This window comes from Asparagus officinalis, chromosome 5, assembly GCF_001876935.1.
Source record: "Asparagus officinalis chromosome 5, Aspof.V1, whole genome shotgun sequence".
Taxonomy (NCBI): domain Eukaryota; kingdom Viridiplantae; phylum Streptophyta; class Magnoliopsida; order Asparagales; family Asparagaceae; genus Asparagus; species Asparagus officinalis.
Genome location: NC_033798.1, coordinates 36,539,008 through 36,555,493, shown reverse-complemented (window position 1 = coordinate 36,555,493; position 16,486 = coordinate 36,539,008). Strand labels below are relative to the sequence as shown.

General features: G+C 36.7%; 2 protein-coding genes across 2 annotated transcripts; both read left to right on the top strand.

Moving 5' to 3' along the window:
• LOC109841715 (paired amphipathic helix protein Sin3-like 3) lies at nt 258–3,439 on the top strand. The gene is made up of 7 exons (XM_020410662.1): nt 258–304; nt 1,143–1,273; nt 1,376–1,532; nt 2,494–2,730; nt 2,809–2,948; nt 3,039–3,169; nt 3,276–3,439. The coding sequence occupies exons 2-7, from the start codon at nt 1,155–1,157 to the stop codon at nt 3,437–3,439; spliced, it is 948 nt and encodes a 315-aa protein (XP_020266251.1). The 5' UTR covers nt 258–304; nt 1,143–1,154.
• Nucleotides 8,320–10,803, top strand: LOC109843415 (zinc finger protein ZAT9-like). Its single transcript, XM_020412353.1, has 2 exons — nt 8,320–8,402; nt 9,625–10,803. Exon 2 carries the CDS (start codon nt 9,636–9,638, stop codon nt 10,692–10,694), a length of 1,059 nt encoding a protein of 352 aa, XP_020267942.1. The 5' UTR covers nt 8,320–8,402; nt 9,625–9,635; the 3' UTR covers nt 10,695–10,803.

Genomic DNA, 16,486 nt, shown 5'->3' with positions numbered 1-16,486 from the left:
CTACTCATAATCATGATTGAAGCCCTCATCATAGTGATGGTAGGATACCCCGCACACCTAATTTTGATGAATCGACGTTGGATTCAAAATCTTCCACATGCATTAGTTACCACTATTACTATACTTATACTGTCATTATTCCAATTTCTACTTGGGGTAGTACCCCGCAGTCATCATATTTTGCTTCCTCGTACTCTATATATATAAACCCTTCCACACTTTGTTTTTTAAGGTTATCTTAACTGATTGTGAAGCTCTCACACATCATCGAGGGTTACGCTTTACACTCTGTTTTTCTCTTGAGGTACGTAAACTCTTCAACTAATTAAGATCACCCTCGATCTAATACTTTTTTTTTATTTTCAGGAGCTCGCTTTTATCACGTTTTGATTTGATTGTACTTGTGCTTTTTGTTTATCACCATTGTTTTTTTTTTCTGGGCTTTAAATTTATTTAGGGTTAATTGTGTAAAGGCTTTGTATTATATGGTTTTTGTCACTTGCTAATCTGAACTTCTAAACTAGCAAATGAATCTCTTCCACTAATAGTCCTATAGACTTATGATGTGGGTCGAAGATTATAATTTAATATCTAGCACGTGACTGTAAGTTGACCTCTCTTTTATTGCGGGTCAAAACCTAGACTTCACACCAAAATCCTTTTTTAATTACCCTTATAGCATGTTAAAGATCATTCCATTGTCTAAAATTCCAAATTTAATAGAGAGGGCTGAGGGTTATAATTTTAACGCTAATCAACCCATATATCCCACGGATTGTAGTTGGGGTTACCCTGGTCCAAGTCCGGTTCCAGCTATGAATCCATGCTTTACTCACTACCAGACCCAAAACAGGCCTAATTATGTGACTCCTAATCATAGTCATAATATAATCCTAATCCATATCAAAGTCGGATTCAAACTTTTAATACTAATACTGTTACTACTAGTAACTTATATCAAATCTCTATATAAACTGTTCAATGCTCTAGTTATTAACACGTAAATCAGAGGAGGAATAGCGCGCATTTGTATACCCCCTCCTGCCTCCCCCTCTCTCATAATCAAAATCGTTTTCTTTTTCTTCTGATCTCTCTTTCTCTTCCAAAAAAACACTTAGGTTAGGCTTTTGTTGTTGTCTTAGGGAATTTTTGCGATGGCTTTCAAGGGGACGCTTCAATTTCTGGTTGACATGGGGGATCGATTCGAGCGTGAGAGGGCAAGATACAACGAGTTCTTCCAAATTTTCATGGATTTTAAGGATGTTGACAAAAGGTTAGTTAATCTTTTAGTTACCTTCTTTTCACTATCTTTTTATGCGTTTTAAAAGAATTTTATTTTTGTTCGTCGGGGCTGATTATGTTCGATTGATTTCAGAGTTGATGGAGATGAGATTATTCGAAGAACAGAGGAATTATTCGATGGAGAGGAGATTATGGTGATGGGTTTTTACAACTTGATGCTTAATACCAAGAGAAAAAGTAGGAAGCCCGATGATTTGGGAGAAGTTTTCAACCGTGTCCTCCTGGAAATGGTAAAATTCAACTCTTTTCTCCTTACTTTATTACACATATATTTCCATTGCATAATCACTATCATGCGACCTGTACGTAGATCATAGAATCTGCGGTTTATTTGTGCAAGTCTGATGGTAGATTCTTTTGTTATGCAATAAACCCTAGACGTCCAAAGGTTCTGATCTCTTCTCGAAATTATAGTTTAGGCACTTCGATTTAAGATCAGAACTTCTCCCATTTATAAAACAATCAAGATTTCATTATAGGCCAGGTATTTACCTTTATGATTTTGATGAACCTAGATACAATTGCTTAGAGCAATTATTAGACAATTATGTATGGCATCATATATTTGTTTGGCTTCTGCTTCAATGTACTTGATTTTACGTGGATGTCAGGAGATACTAATGATCTGAAGTTTGAAAACTAGTGAAAGTTGATATGATATCCTGAGTTTTGCTAAGTTTGGCACTAGAAATATGAGTCTATATAGTATAAGGTTCTATTAGAATCCTATTTAAACTGTGACGAACAACACTATAGTATTAAGACATGCGCGGTGGATGTGTTAGAAGATGAAACAGTCATCAATTAAGATTTATCTGGGATAGTAATTCCTTTAAGAAGATGTTTTTAATATTTATAAATCAGGTTATATCGCTATTTTCAGACTGTGGCCTATCCTTTATAAAATTCTAATTCCTCTGTAAGTTGGTAGTGGTGATATGAGTTTCTATGGTAATGTTCTTACACTGTGCTATTTTGGATCTTGTTTTGTTTCTATGATATTCTTTTAACACACTATTGCCATCAAAATATGTTCAAAGGGTGTGTGTTACGTAGTAGATGGAATATCAGGGGTTGAAGTGTACATGTGATACTAATTATTTTATGAAATTTGGTATTGTTATTGAGTTATTTTTACAACATTATAATTATTGATTGCAGCCTAACTAACAATATTTTTTTTGTCTGTAGATGCATCAAAATCAGAATTGCAACCATGAACGAAATATAACGCAAGAAAACCAGGACTGTCAATCTGAAATTAACGAATACAGCATGGCTGACCAATATAAAAGTAAAGTACGCTCGGAGAAGAAAAGAAAGCGAAATAACAGTAAGGACTCAGTCTCCACTCCAATGGATGACACTTCTCGAAAGTGCGGATCCTCATCGAACAAAGAAACCCCGAGTTACAAGCTTCTCCGTGAGGTGATTTTCTGAATTTCTTGTTTAATTGTATTTGCTACTGTCTAGTCTAGGCTAACTGTTTATTCTCTATAATGGCAGCCCACATCACTTCATTCTAGCAACTCACCAGAGCTGAATGAACTGAATAATTCTTGTTATTTAGCTGTTAAATGCAACAGAAATACTATTCGGAAGATAAATGAATATGAGCAAACATTATTTGACTGCGAAGATGACATGTATGTATGCAACTCCTCTAACTATTGAAATGTTTCCTTACTTCTGTTTTGTGCATATGTGTGCTAATCCACTTATTAAACTTTATTTAGGTTTGAGCTTGATATGCTGGTGGAGAGAGTAAAAGCAACTACTAGAAAACTGGGAGAGGATATAGAAAAGAATCCTGATGGACAAAACTTTATCAAACTGATAAAGCTGGAATCGACAACAAACTTTAATTGTAAGTATGACTGGTATTGAATTACTAATACCAAATGAGTATATACCTTTTGGTCTTTGATTTACATGTGAATCTCAACTGTGTATTTCTTTTTCTTATTGAACAGCTGCCAACTTGCGTTGCTTGTTGAACTTTTACAATTGTGGTGTCGCCAAAATCATGGATTCTATAAGGGAGGACCCCGCCACAGAATTACGGAGAATATATGAAGATATGAAGCACTGGGCTGAGGTATTGTTGGAGCAGCTGTTTGTTGGAAATTTGATGTAAAAAGACAATGAAAGAAAAATTGACTTGTATTCCTCTCAAAATCAATTACAATTTGGATTCCGATTACAAAAGAGAGGAGAATGAATTTGATTCTCCCCTTTGTTTAATTCTGGGTTCTTCACGGTGGTGATGAGATGCCTCCCTCGAATGCTCGTGTCGAGTTTGCTTCTCGTTGACGATCCGAACGTCTTGATTCACTGGAACGTGGTCTTCTCCTCACGATTTGACGATGTGGAGAACTTGCGTGGCAAGTCTAAAAAATAACTCTTAACGAGTTAATAACTCTGAACGAGTTTTAGAAGAACTTGCAGAGCAAGTTTTGAACTCTGATCGAGTTGATAACTCTGAATGAGTTGATAACTCTGAACGAGTTTGAAACTCTATGGAAGAGTTGATTTAACCGAAAGTCGGTTAATAAGCCAAGGCCGACTAATTTCAAAGGGCTTCAATAAAAGCCTTCCAAAATGATTCAAGAGCTCCTTCAAGTCGCTGATCTCCAAAGCTCTCTGTTGCTGCAGAAAGCTCAAAGATGCCCGATCAAGGATCCCCAAAAAGTCAGCCAAAAAAGAGCCCCTGAACTCAGTTGAGTTTCCCCCTATTTATAGGGGATTTAGGGGTGTAACCGCCCCCTTAAATCTCTCCTTAATGAGGGTTTAATGGGGTGTAACTGCCCCCCATAAATCTCTCCATGATAGGGTAGTGATTAGGGGTGCATTCGGTCCGGATACGGCTCGGATATGATGCTTACCATATCCATATCCGCTTACCAATCTCGGATACGGATACAGATACGGATATACCTCGGTAAGAAAAACTTATAACCATATCCGCTAAAATCGGATACGGTTACGGATATACATGCGGATATATAAGCGGATATGCATGCGGATACAAAACAGATATGAGAAAACTAGATAGTATTGAGAAAAACATAGTTCATGTGATACAAAAAAGTTCGTTAATATGCCCAATATAATTGAAAAGTTAAGATTAGACATCTTGATCATCAAAATTAACCACAAATCCATAATCTAAGAATCGAAACTATCGTAAGAGTATGACTAATATGTATTCGGATATTTCGGATACGGATACAGATATTTCACTACAAAACCATATCCATAACCATATCCTATCGGTTATAGATTTGAGTAACCATATATGTATCCTAACGGATACGGCTACAGATATTTCCTCGGATACGGATACGTTTAGCACCCCTACCTCTCTTTCATGATCGATTTTTAGTAGTGATCCCCTAAAATCTTGGGGAGAAAACGGTTCTGGAACCGTTCAAATCGTGCTTGAACGAGTCAAACGCTGAAAACAGCGTTCTGGGCCCGAACTGTGCGTTTCTGGACCTGAAAACGCACAGTTGGGCCTGTAAACGCACTGTTGGCCTGAAAACGCACAGTTGAGCCTGTAAACGCACAGTTGGCCTGTTTCAGACTGAAAACGCACAGTTGAGCCTGAAAACGCACAGTTGGCCTGAAAACGCACAGTTGGCTTGTTTCAGGCTGAAAACGCACAGTTGAGCCTGTAAACGCACAGTTGGCCTGAAAACGCACAGTTGGCCTGAAAACTCTGCGTTTTGATGTTATATCACGAGGATAACCTCTGCGTTTTGAGGTTATAACGCTGGTTCGACCTGTGCGTTTTGACTCTGTAATGCAGAGGCGAACCTTAGGCGGGCTTGGCGAGCTTCAGGCTAAGTCCAATGTTCTGACGAAGTCCAGTCTTGCAGACGGACTTCAGAACATAACTTGCTGCGAAGAACAGGTCATAACTTTCAAACCGTAAGTCGGAATTGGACGAATTATATATGAAAATCGGCTATCTCGACGAGACGGGGCCATCCGAACCAAGCCAAAGGCTTTGGTTCGCTTCCTCCGTTTCGCCAAATTCCTTACGGTTTGAGAGATATCTGCGTTCTAATATGAAGAGACCGTCAATTTGTAGTCTCTTTTGCTAGAGCTTTGCACAGATCGTCCTCTTGTAATCTTCGTCTTGGCTCCTTGAAAATACGAGAGTCGTCAGATTGTAACTCCCGATGTTGATTGTGAAGGCTGTTGAATTAGAGCTCTCACTAGTTGTTGTGAAGGTCGTCAGATTGTAACCTTCTACGTGAAAGTCCTCAAATTGTAGCCTTCTGGAAGTCGTCAGATTGTAACTTCCATTATCGGTGTTTGATGGGGGATCAACTATCTATTGTGATTTTTAGACAGCCTACAGCAGCGTGAAGAAGCGCACAAAATTTGTCAGGATGTTTTTGCCGAGAACTATCCTAAAATGTATAACAGTGGCTAGGTTGGCTTGAAGCATCAAAGTTCAGATATCTCAAGCAAGAAGTCCAGACTACTGTCATTCTGATGTGGATAATGGGCTTTTTTTCTTTTTTTCGTATTTGAATGGTCATAGTTGTTGTAGACCATAAAATCTAGGCTTGATGATTCTAATTCTGAATTTTCAATAATCTATTCTCTTTTCCAGTCATTGTATTTGTATGTAATATTTGAGTTGTTCTCTTTAACAATTTCACATTACAAACCTACGTATGACTAATAAGATATATGTGTAATGTTGATACGGTTTTGCTGAGGAAAACCAAAACATAATTGAACAATTTTTTTTCATTTTCTGTATTTGAATAATTTAGTTGATTTAGCAAGAAACTCTGAGCTTGTGGCCTCTAGTTCTGAATTTTTAGTTCTCCCTCTCTTTTTCCAAATCTTTGGCCCTGTATATTACATAATTGAGTTGATCTACATAGAAATATAACTTTAGCAATGTACATATTGCTAGATGAGATGCTTGACATTCATCTACTAATAAAATCAGTTGGTGTAGAGCAAAGAATTTTACAAATCATTGTGTTTGTATTTTATCTGAGTTGTTCTCTTTGGCAATTTCACATCTGTAAAGTAGATAAGGCCGATGAGAAAGAAACATATTTGGAAGGTTCTTTTTTAAGGAAAAGACTAATTTAATTGTTATAATATCTGAAAGAAAGATATCCAAATGTTTATGTACTTTACTTTTTTTAATGTCTTTGGTTATGAAGACCATTAGTTTTCTGGGTTATTGAAAGAATGCTGATTATTTATGTTGCGGAACATTGAGATTCCTTAGGTTTGTTTCTTTGTTAGCTGATCAACTATAGTTACTTTGTTGAATTATTTTCTTTAAAATTCACATACTATAGCAGCTTACTATGAATATTGACACATACTTTGTTAAAAAAACAAATCCTACATTGGATTTAGTTTATGCAAATACATTCCCATAATTTTGGGATTGTTAAACCTTGAAACCACCAAGAATGGAGAAAACTCTTTAAAGTTCTCAAATACATACATTTCCTCTAAGAGACTGTTTGGTTTGTGAAAAAAAAAACCCCATAAAACTGGTTTTTGGGTCACGACACATTTGGAAACCAAATTAAAGTGGCTAAGATGTTTTTGTTTCTTTAGTTTTGCTTGCGAGAAAATTTATAGAAACACATGAAGAAAACATGTGACACAAAAGTCTTTTCTAAACTTTGGTCCCGGAAATGGGTTGGAAATCTATTATTAAGCATGAAAATAATAGGGGCATTAGAGGACATGTATGTTTAGGCTTCCACTTTGTTAGTTTTCAGCCAAACAATGGTTTGACGTAAGCTTATTTTCCACCTTTGATTTAAGGGCAAAACAAACATAAAAATTACTTTACCAAGAAATTGCTAGAAATGCAAGAAAGCTTTTTTATTTATTTTATTTATTTTTAAGGAAATAGATCTCCCATAATTTTTGGAAAACAACCACTAATGATAAAAATTTATTCATCATATCATGTAATATAAGATAAAAGGCCTGTTGTTTTATTACCAAAATCATATCCTTTGAGACATCAAGAATTAGAAAAAGACTCGGAGAGTTTGATGAAAGAGATTTGCGAACGAATTTCTAGCTATTGTTTTCCTTCTTCAAAGAATAAATGATAAAGATCTACTTGTATTACATTGATTCTATCACATAAAATAGGACTATATTTGACATCATGCTCACTCATTTACAAAATACAACATATTTCTCACATTTTTTTTATAGACTTAGTGTGACTAGGACCTTTATCTAGCCTTCGAACCTGGCAGTAAAATTAATACAAACACTTCCAACGTTTTGTAGCATGTACTTGCATGTGACTCAGCCAACAACTTGTGGTAAAAATACGAATATGGTCACTCGACTCGGCTGGCAGTATTAATATAGCAAACCTCCAATAACTTTCAAAATTGAATTAAACTCCCAATAACTTTTGCAAAAAAAACCCAAATACCTCTTGGATAAATTACACTAAACCCCAAAAAAAATTTTAAATAACAAAACGCCAATAACTTTCAAATTGACCTATTATGTTGTCTTTTGGTTCGAGTTTGTTGGGGCTATTTGCAAAACACAAAAACTTATTGAGGATTTTCTATAATTCCAAATATTTCTCAGGGTCTATTGCAATTTTGAAAGTTGTTGTTGCAAAATGTTGGAAGTTCTCGGGGTTTAGTATAATTTATCCCCGGAAAACTGGTCTAAGCCCGGGAGCCCAAACCTGCTGTAATTGGGCATATATATTGCAATCCTACTCGTAATTATGATTGAAGCCCTCATCATAGTGATGATAGGATACCCCGCACACCTAATTTTGATGAATCGACATCGGATTCAAAATCTTCCACATGCATTAATTACCACTATTACTATACTTATACTGTCAGTATTCCAATTTCTACTTGGGGTAGTATCCCGCAGTCATCTAATCTTGCTTCCTCATACTCTATATATATATAAACCCTTCCACACTTTGTTTTTGAAGACTAACACACCAATTAAAGTGAGAGATTAGAGACAGAAGGCTATCTTAATTGATTTTGAAGCTCTCACACATCAGCGAGGGTTAGTTACGCTTTACACTCGGTTTTTCTCTTGAGGTACGTAAACTCTTCAACTAATTAAGATCACCCTCGATCCAATACTTTTTTATTTTATTTTCATGAGCTCGCTTTTATCACGTTTTGATTTGATTGTACTTGTGCTTTTTGTTTACCACCATTGTTTTTTTTCCAGGGCTTTAAATTTATTTAGGGTTAATTGTGTAAAGGCTTTGTATTATATGGTTTTTGTCACTTGCTAATCCGAACTTCTAACCTAGCAAACGGATCTCTTCCGCTAATAGTCTTATAGACTTATGATGTGGGTCGAAGATTATAATTTAATATCTAGCACGTGACTGTAAGTTGACCTCTCTTTTATTACGGGTCAAAACCTAGACTTCACACCAAAATCCTTTTTTAATTACCCTTATAGCATGTTAAAGATCATTCCACCGTCTAAAATTCCAAATTTAATAGAGAGGGCTGAGGGTTATAATTTTAACGCTAATCAACCCATATATCCCACGAATTGAAGTTGGGGTTACCCTGGTCCAGATCCGGTTCCAACTATGAATCCATGCTTTACTCGCTACCAGACCCAAAACAGGCCTAATTATGTGACTCCTAATCATAGTCATAATATAATCCTAATCCATATCAAAGTCGGATTCAGACTTTTAATACTAATACTGTTACTACTAGTAACTTATATCAACTCTCTATATAAACTGTTCAACGCTCTGGTTATTAACACGTAAATCAGAGAGAGTCATCATCTCAATTGATTTACTGATCTCGCGTCAGTTAGGATTAGTCTCTGTGCTCTGTTTTACGTTCTTGAGGTAAACTCAGATCACTCTTCAGCACTTCGTTTATTTTGAGTTTGGAGGAGTTTGTTTCGTAGTGTTATAGACTTTAATTTTGTTTTTTTTATTATAGTTTCTGAGGAAATTTTTCTTTTTTAATTGTAGTTATATCATTCATCTCATGATAAGTCTAGTTTTAATATTCTAGCTATTGGGTGTGACTTATTTCGTTGATGGATAGGCTAGTTAATATCAGTTAAAGAAAATAAAAAGAACCTTTTTATTTTGATTATAATCTCTCTACATAATACTAACCACTTATAACATACATCCTCAAAAGTCATGTTCATATCGAACCTTATTCCTTGTCTTAGCCTTCCGGGGATTTTAATCTTATTGTATAGACTTCTTTCATGTACTTTTCACATGTTAAACTAATATGCATTATGACGTTTGATGTTTTCTTTTTTCAGATTTCAACTTGATGGAGGATCATCAAGAAAAACAGGCTACAAGTCGCAAATCAACAAATGATGAAGATCATCAGACAAAATCAGAAGAAGAAATTGCCAACATATCAGCATCAGCAGAATCAACAAAACCCACCTGTTTCAGAATTGAACCGTTAAATTCTCGCAATCCCGATGAAGAGGAAGCAAGGTCACCAAGCGCTGATAGTTCAAGAACCGAATCAATACGCAGCTCAATTGACAGTGAAGAAGTGTACTCATCCACATCTGAGCCTAAATCAATCAGTACGCAACATATCTACCTTAAGAGCCGATGCATGCATACGTCAATACACAGGACTGGATATTGGAATAAACAGGTCAAGGAAAAAGCCTTTGACACTAGCAATAACTTGATGTGGGAAATATGTCCAAAAAAGAAAAGAACAAAGAGATGTCTTGTTGACATTGAGGCCTTCCATACTCAAGAGACCATTAATAAGAGCTCTTCGGAACAAAACTCGAGCACTGTTGTTGAAAAGGTTAAAAGGTTGAAGTTACAAAGCTCAAGTGGGTCGAACCAACCTGATACGAGAAAGGCTCATGCTTGTAGTTTATGCGACATGTCATTCTCTACGCACCAAGCACTCGGTGGCCATGTTTCAAGCCACGGAAAGAATAAACGGAAGCAAGATGAAGGAGGGGATATGATGCTGAAGAGAAGTAAGAAGAAGAGAAATGAGTCTCGTGGGCATCAATGTGAGATTTGTTGCAGGGTTTTTCCAACAGGGCAAGCTCTTGGTGGACATAAGCGAGCGCATTGGGAAGATCCAAATAAGGATAAAAGTAGCAATGGTTCAGTATTGAAAAGTTTCAGACTCTTTGGTACAATTATGTTCTCGGCGAAATCTTCGGAAGAAAAGGATGATGGTAATCAAGAAATCAATCAAGCTCACGTTGTTAATGAAGTTCCGGAAGAGAGAGTTCACAATTTTGCGGATCGGCTGGGCTCTGATAGTACTGATCCTGTTCTTGATTATGTCAATCAGAGAACAGAGAGTGAAGACCATGACATGTGTTGCTTAAGGCTGTAATACTAAGTAGTTTAAAGAGTTTCAGTAAGCTTTTTTCTTTTCCCCTTCTTTTTCTTTGTTGCTGTTGTTGTTGTTGTTGTTGTACAAGGAGTTTCAGTAAGTTTTTCGTATGAAGCATTTTGTCAAAGAAAGATTTAGTACGATATATTTGTAATGTTTTCGAACATTGTGCTGTCGCGATACAGAGTTTGATTAGTAAACGTATGCTGATTAATTGCCGTCATGATTTCTTCCCACTCAGGATAGGAGTTGTTGAGTAGTAAAATTTCTCTTCCTTTGATTTTAGAGCTACACTTATTTTTGAACCATTTGCATTTTGCAGTGACTGTCATTGTCATAATGAGCTGTGAGTTAATCAGATATTATATTAATTATTCACCCAAACCAGTTTTGAAGTCTCAATTTGGCTTGAAAAACTAGGACAATTCTGACTCGGTTTTATCCAAACGCAAAATAGCTAAAAATTGGATCAGGATCGATCTTGGCCAAGTATTACATAATTGCTATGTGTAGACGTTTTTGCTTACAAAAACCTGGGGTAGAGTTAGAGCTCTGTGTGGGTCAAATTTAGACCACTAAACTAGTTCTAGTTTGGATCACCCCTCTCCTTCTCCTTTCTAAATTTGATTTAGAATAGAATCGGACCAAGATTGAGCTGGTTTTTGATGGATTGCAAAACACAAACATATATGCTTGGAATAGGCCTTAGTTCAATTTGAGGGGTATAAACTGAACGCGTGCAAATTACTAAAAAAGGTGGAGACAAGTCAACCATATGCGAGACCGCTTATTGGATTCATGGATTTAGATCAGATTTTATAAGGGTTTCATGTATGAATGTAATTTTATATGAAAAAAATAGAAACAGTAATGAATTTAAAGAAAAAGCTGTATCTAAACAACTAACTATTTGTTTTAACTTTTTTCAAAATACAGGAAACTTCTTCTAGTAGTAAAAGAAAACCTATTTCCAACTCTTTCCGTGTGTTTCTAGGGAAAAAAAAGTTTTTGTTGTTTGTTTCGACATGGAAATATGGGGAATAAATATTTTCTATGTCATTCTCCTGTTCGGTTCAAAAGCTAAAAATAAAATACATTTGAATTGGAAACGTTTCTAATACCGATATGATATGGGATGAAATAGGTGAATGGATAATCGGGTAGAATGTTGATCACTCTAAGGATACAAATATCTCCATCTTAAAATAAAGGGGTTAGCCGACCTATCTAGATATACACATATCACCACTCTTGAATGATACAATGAAATCACCACTCCAAGAATCCTATCTTAGAGATACAAATAAACACTCACACTCCAAGTCTTGAAGGAACCATCTCCAATTAGCTACATTTTCCTGATCGCATATGCACTACACAAGTGGAAATATCCCTTTGTCTCTGTCGTATGCTATGGCGCCAAGGAGCATGCATTTGTATCTATCTTCTAAAAAGGTCTCATCCAAAAATAATATGGGTCTACATCCATTTAAGAAATCAACGATGCAAGCAGCATAACATATGAACAGTCTTCTGAACCTTCATTCATTCTGATCAATGCAATTGTAGCTTCTTAGATTCGTTTCCTTCACCATTTTTCATACATGTATATCAATGTCACCACATCTCCAAAACCAACATACAGAAGAATGTAACCAAAAAATCCCTCTCAAAATCCTTTACACTAGAAACCACCTTCTCATCACCGAAGTTCTCATTCAGCAAACCCCAAATTTAACAATATTAATCAAAGGCCACCCAACACTCCAAAGCGAAACAGAAGCAAAACCCCCGTTGTTGCCTTCACCATCACCCATCATCACACTAATCAAAGCAGGAAAAAGAAGCATAACCGTAGAGAGGTCCACAGATAGAGACCTAACCTATCGGCGACCGAGCTGGCGAAGGGAGCCCCAGGGCGAGAGGCTCTCTCGTATAGACTTATGATGTGGGCCACACTTTTTCTCTCTTTTGGGGCTAAAAAGTAAGAGAAATAGTTGCTAGGGCTGGGCCACATCAGCTTTTTTTATTTTGGGGCCTTGACACATTTTCCCCTAGCTTTAAATCTACTTTTTACTTCCGATACTTCATGTTGATCGGGCCTAAATATAGTTTCCCATTCAAAAAAGGAGAACAATTGACTTATAAGGACAAGTTATAGCTACATGTTAATTTCATTCTTTTTCCTAGAAACCACCTTTAAAATGGGATAACTATTCATCAACCATCTTTCAATGTCAATATGTACATAAACCACCTTTAAAGTGAGTTTATGTTGCAATCAACCATCTCTAAATCAAAATTTTCACAGAAAATTCAAAACTATCCTTAAAAACTCGCATTCAAGTTAGTTAACTATTTTGTTAATATTTAGGACTAGTTAGCATACGAGTTATGTATCTTGAACATAAATTTTAAGGTTGTTTTTAAATTTTTAGCAAAAATTTGACCTAAAGGTGATTTATTGTAATATAAAGCTCATTATCATTTATGTATAAATTGATATTGAATGAAAGATGGTTTCTGTATAAGCATAAGCTGGAAAAATACTCCAAACTATGTATATAGGACAAATTTTGAAAAACGACCCTTTTTCAAATTTATTGGGCAAAACCGACCCTCTAGGAAATTAATGAGCAAAACCAACCCTTTGAGGGTCGGTTTTGCAATTTGCCTCCTCTTGTGAACTGCACGGGACTACTGGTCCCGTGCAGTCTACTTAATTCGCCCATTAATTTCCTCGTGACTGCCCATTAATCGGCTCCTCTCCAAAAAAAAATCCCAAAAAAGAACCCCCGCACCCGCTCCTCCTCCGACCGCCCATTAATTTCCTCCATCGCCGCTCGTCGAGTTCCTCTTCACCCGCGCGCCATCACAGCCCCCCGAGCTCCGCCTCCGCTCGACCACCGCCCTGAGCACCTCAACCCAGCCAAGCCTTGCCACAGCCCTCCTGAGCTCCGAGCTCCTCCTCCCCGAGCTCCCTTCGTCGCTGCCCTCCGACCCGACGCACCGCCCTGAGCCTCCACCTCCTCAAGCTTCACCACGCCGCCTTCTCCCTAACTCCACCGCCCCCATCACCCGCTCGAGCCACCGCTTAGCCCGAGCTTCTCCTCCACCCGCACCACGATCCGACAGCCTCCGACCAGCCGAGCTCCCCTCAGCTCCGCCGTCAGCCTCCTCCGCAGCCCAAACTCCGACCACCACGCCAGATCCGCCCTCTCCTCCTGTCATCGCGCAGCCCAAACTCCGACCACCACGCCAGATCCGCCCTCTCCTCCTGTCACCGCGCCCCAGCTCGACGCCTCAGCCCCGTCGCTGCCCTTCTCTCTGATCCCCTTCGTCGTCGTGCCAAGCTAGGGATTTGGTTTTTTCTTGAAGAGGAGAGCGATTTGGGGTGGGTTACGAGTGCGGGAAATTAAGTAGACTGCACGGGACTATTAGTCCCGTGCAGTTCACAATAAGGCCACACCGCAAAATCGATCATTTTCTTAAGAAAAGGATCGGTTTTGCTCATTAATTTTCTAGAGGGTCGGTTTTGCCTAATAAATTTGAAAAAAGGTCGTTTTTCAAAATTTGTCCATGTATATATCTTGAGTTTAGGTCCACTAGTGCAGTGAATGTGATTTGTTATATCTCCCGTTCAAATTCAAACTGGGTTCCACCTTTACGAAGCCGCGGGAAAATTTCGAGTTGCTTTTCCGTGCCACGTGGCACTACAACAACAGCCACCCTGTAGAATATACCGTAGAATCCTCGTCTGACAAACACCTCTGCGGACATCCCAAGATGACTAGCGATTGAGCTTGCTCATAATCTTTGACATATTAACGAAATCGCCATCACAGCTCTTAATGATGATGAATGCGCCTTTGATTAAGCATCGGTGTCACGTGTAAAAGCCGAGTTCAGGGGGGGCCCAACAAATAAGGGAAAATCAGTTTTTTTAGAGGAGGGCATTTGGCCGCCGTGATTCCAACCGCCACCTAACCATCGTCTTGGTTTCCTAGTTCGGTTTACCTATGCCTAAACTTTCCACTTTGATGGATGCTTGAAACGAGAACTCCGTTAGTGACGTATTTACGGGGTTAGTCACCTAGAACTTAAAATTGGAACTGATATAATATATGTGATAAGTTTTTAAGGTGTTAGTCACATAAAACTAAAACTAAAATTGAGATAATGGTACAAAATTATCTAATTTTTTTTTCTATATAAAAATAAGAGTTCTAGTCTCTCAAATTATTCCAAGTTTTAGCTTGGAATTAGGTGGTAAAAAACTAGAACTCGTATTTATTTTGTTATTTTTATTTTTTATATTTCTTTTTTTTCTTTACTTCTTTCATGTTATGGTTATCACCATCATTATAATAATAATTGTCAATATCTTATAGTCTAACCAAAAGTTATTTAATAGTAAAAAACATCTTGTAAGCAATCAATAATAGTAAGTTTAAAATACATAAATAATATTTATATCTTCAAAATGCATAAATATATATTTCATGATTATAAACATTTATCCCACGTTATTTTATCAAAATATGTCGCTTCACAAAATTGTTCCTATTTATCCCACTAAAATATCCCACTAGCGAAAATTTATTCCACTTTAACAATTATCCCATTTTTGCATGAAAAATATCCCAATTGACTAACACCCCCCAGAGTAGTATTATATACTATTACCATTGATTACTCCAATCATAATTTCAAATGTACCGTCAATTTTTGCCCATGGAAAATTTACTTAGAACTGGATCAACATAAATTTTTAGATACGTCCACATAATTTTGACGTCTTATTTTTTTGTTTCTTTGGGTTGTTTGAGCCCAATAAGAAGAGCGAGAGCCATCTTCTTGGAGAGAGAGATTGCTTCGCCTTTTCATAGAACATCATTTTTTTTGAGAGAAAATCAACTATATTAGTTTTAGGAAAGGATTTGTCCGAAGACAATAGGGATAGTTAGAAGTTTAGAACTTCATTAGAATTCAAATACTTTTTGTAGCAATAGGATACATATGGCACCCAAAAAAAAGAAAAAAAGAAGATGAATAACAAACAACAAAGAGATGCCTTGACAACCATGCGAAGTTGAAAACAATGAATGGGGTGTTTGGTTGGAGGAATTGGGAAAATGAAAGCATAAAAACAGAATACTTTTATAGTCTTGGGTACTTGTTCTGATAAAACATCCACTTTAAATTAAAAGAAAATGATGGTTGATCCAAGAAAATGAACTAACAAAATTTTGAATTTGAAAATTTTATGTCTTAGAAAAGGCATTTTCAACTCTAGCCATTCGTAAAAAATATATTTATTAATATTAAATAAATAAAATACACATCAATGTTTTTTATTTTCACATTTTAATTTTCACAGTAACGAGATACTATATTGCTAATATATATTGATGCCCGGTTAAAAAGAAAACAATTAAAACATGTCTACTAAGACATCCTTTTTGTCAGTGAATGTAATCAAGTGAAAAACCATGCAGACGAGTGTACACCCTTTACAACATCCCCATTGCATGGAATGATTTATGTCACTCACACTGGTTAGAGAGTTAGTTCGAGAATTTTAACTTTTTATTCTATAGTGCAAACCACTCTATTCTTATAGGGGTGGTTCTAATTATTCAATACAAGCACCCTAAAAGTCCATAAAATAATAGCGCTTTTTTAATATTAGTATCGTAAAAACTTTCATATTTTGAATTAGTCCGCCACATCTTTATATTTTGAAATTAGTCCCATAATTTCTCTTAAGTGTTCTGAAGCTAGTCCCTCTA

Bases quoted from the DNA above. Each gene is read 5' to 3' on its own strand.
- LOC109843415 (XM_020412353.1), top strand. From the start codon at position 9,636: ATGGAGGATCATCAAGAAAAACAGGCTACAAGTCGCAAATCAACAAAT.
- LOC109841715 (XM_020410662.1), top strand. From the start codon at position 1,155: ATGGCTTTCAAGGGGACGCTTCAATTTCTGGTTGACATGGGGGATCGA. The intron at 1,533-2,493 runs GTAAAATTCAAC...TTTTGTCTGTAG, and splicing joins ACCGTGTCCTCCTGGAAATG to ATGCATCAAAATCAGAATTG. The intron at 2,949-3,038 runs GTATGTATGCAA...AACTTTATTTAG, and splicing joins TTTGACTGCGAAGATGACAT to GTTTGAGCTTGATATGCTGG.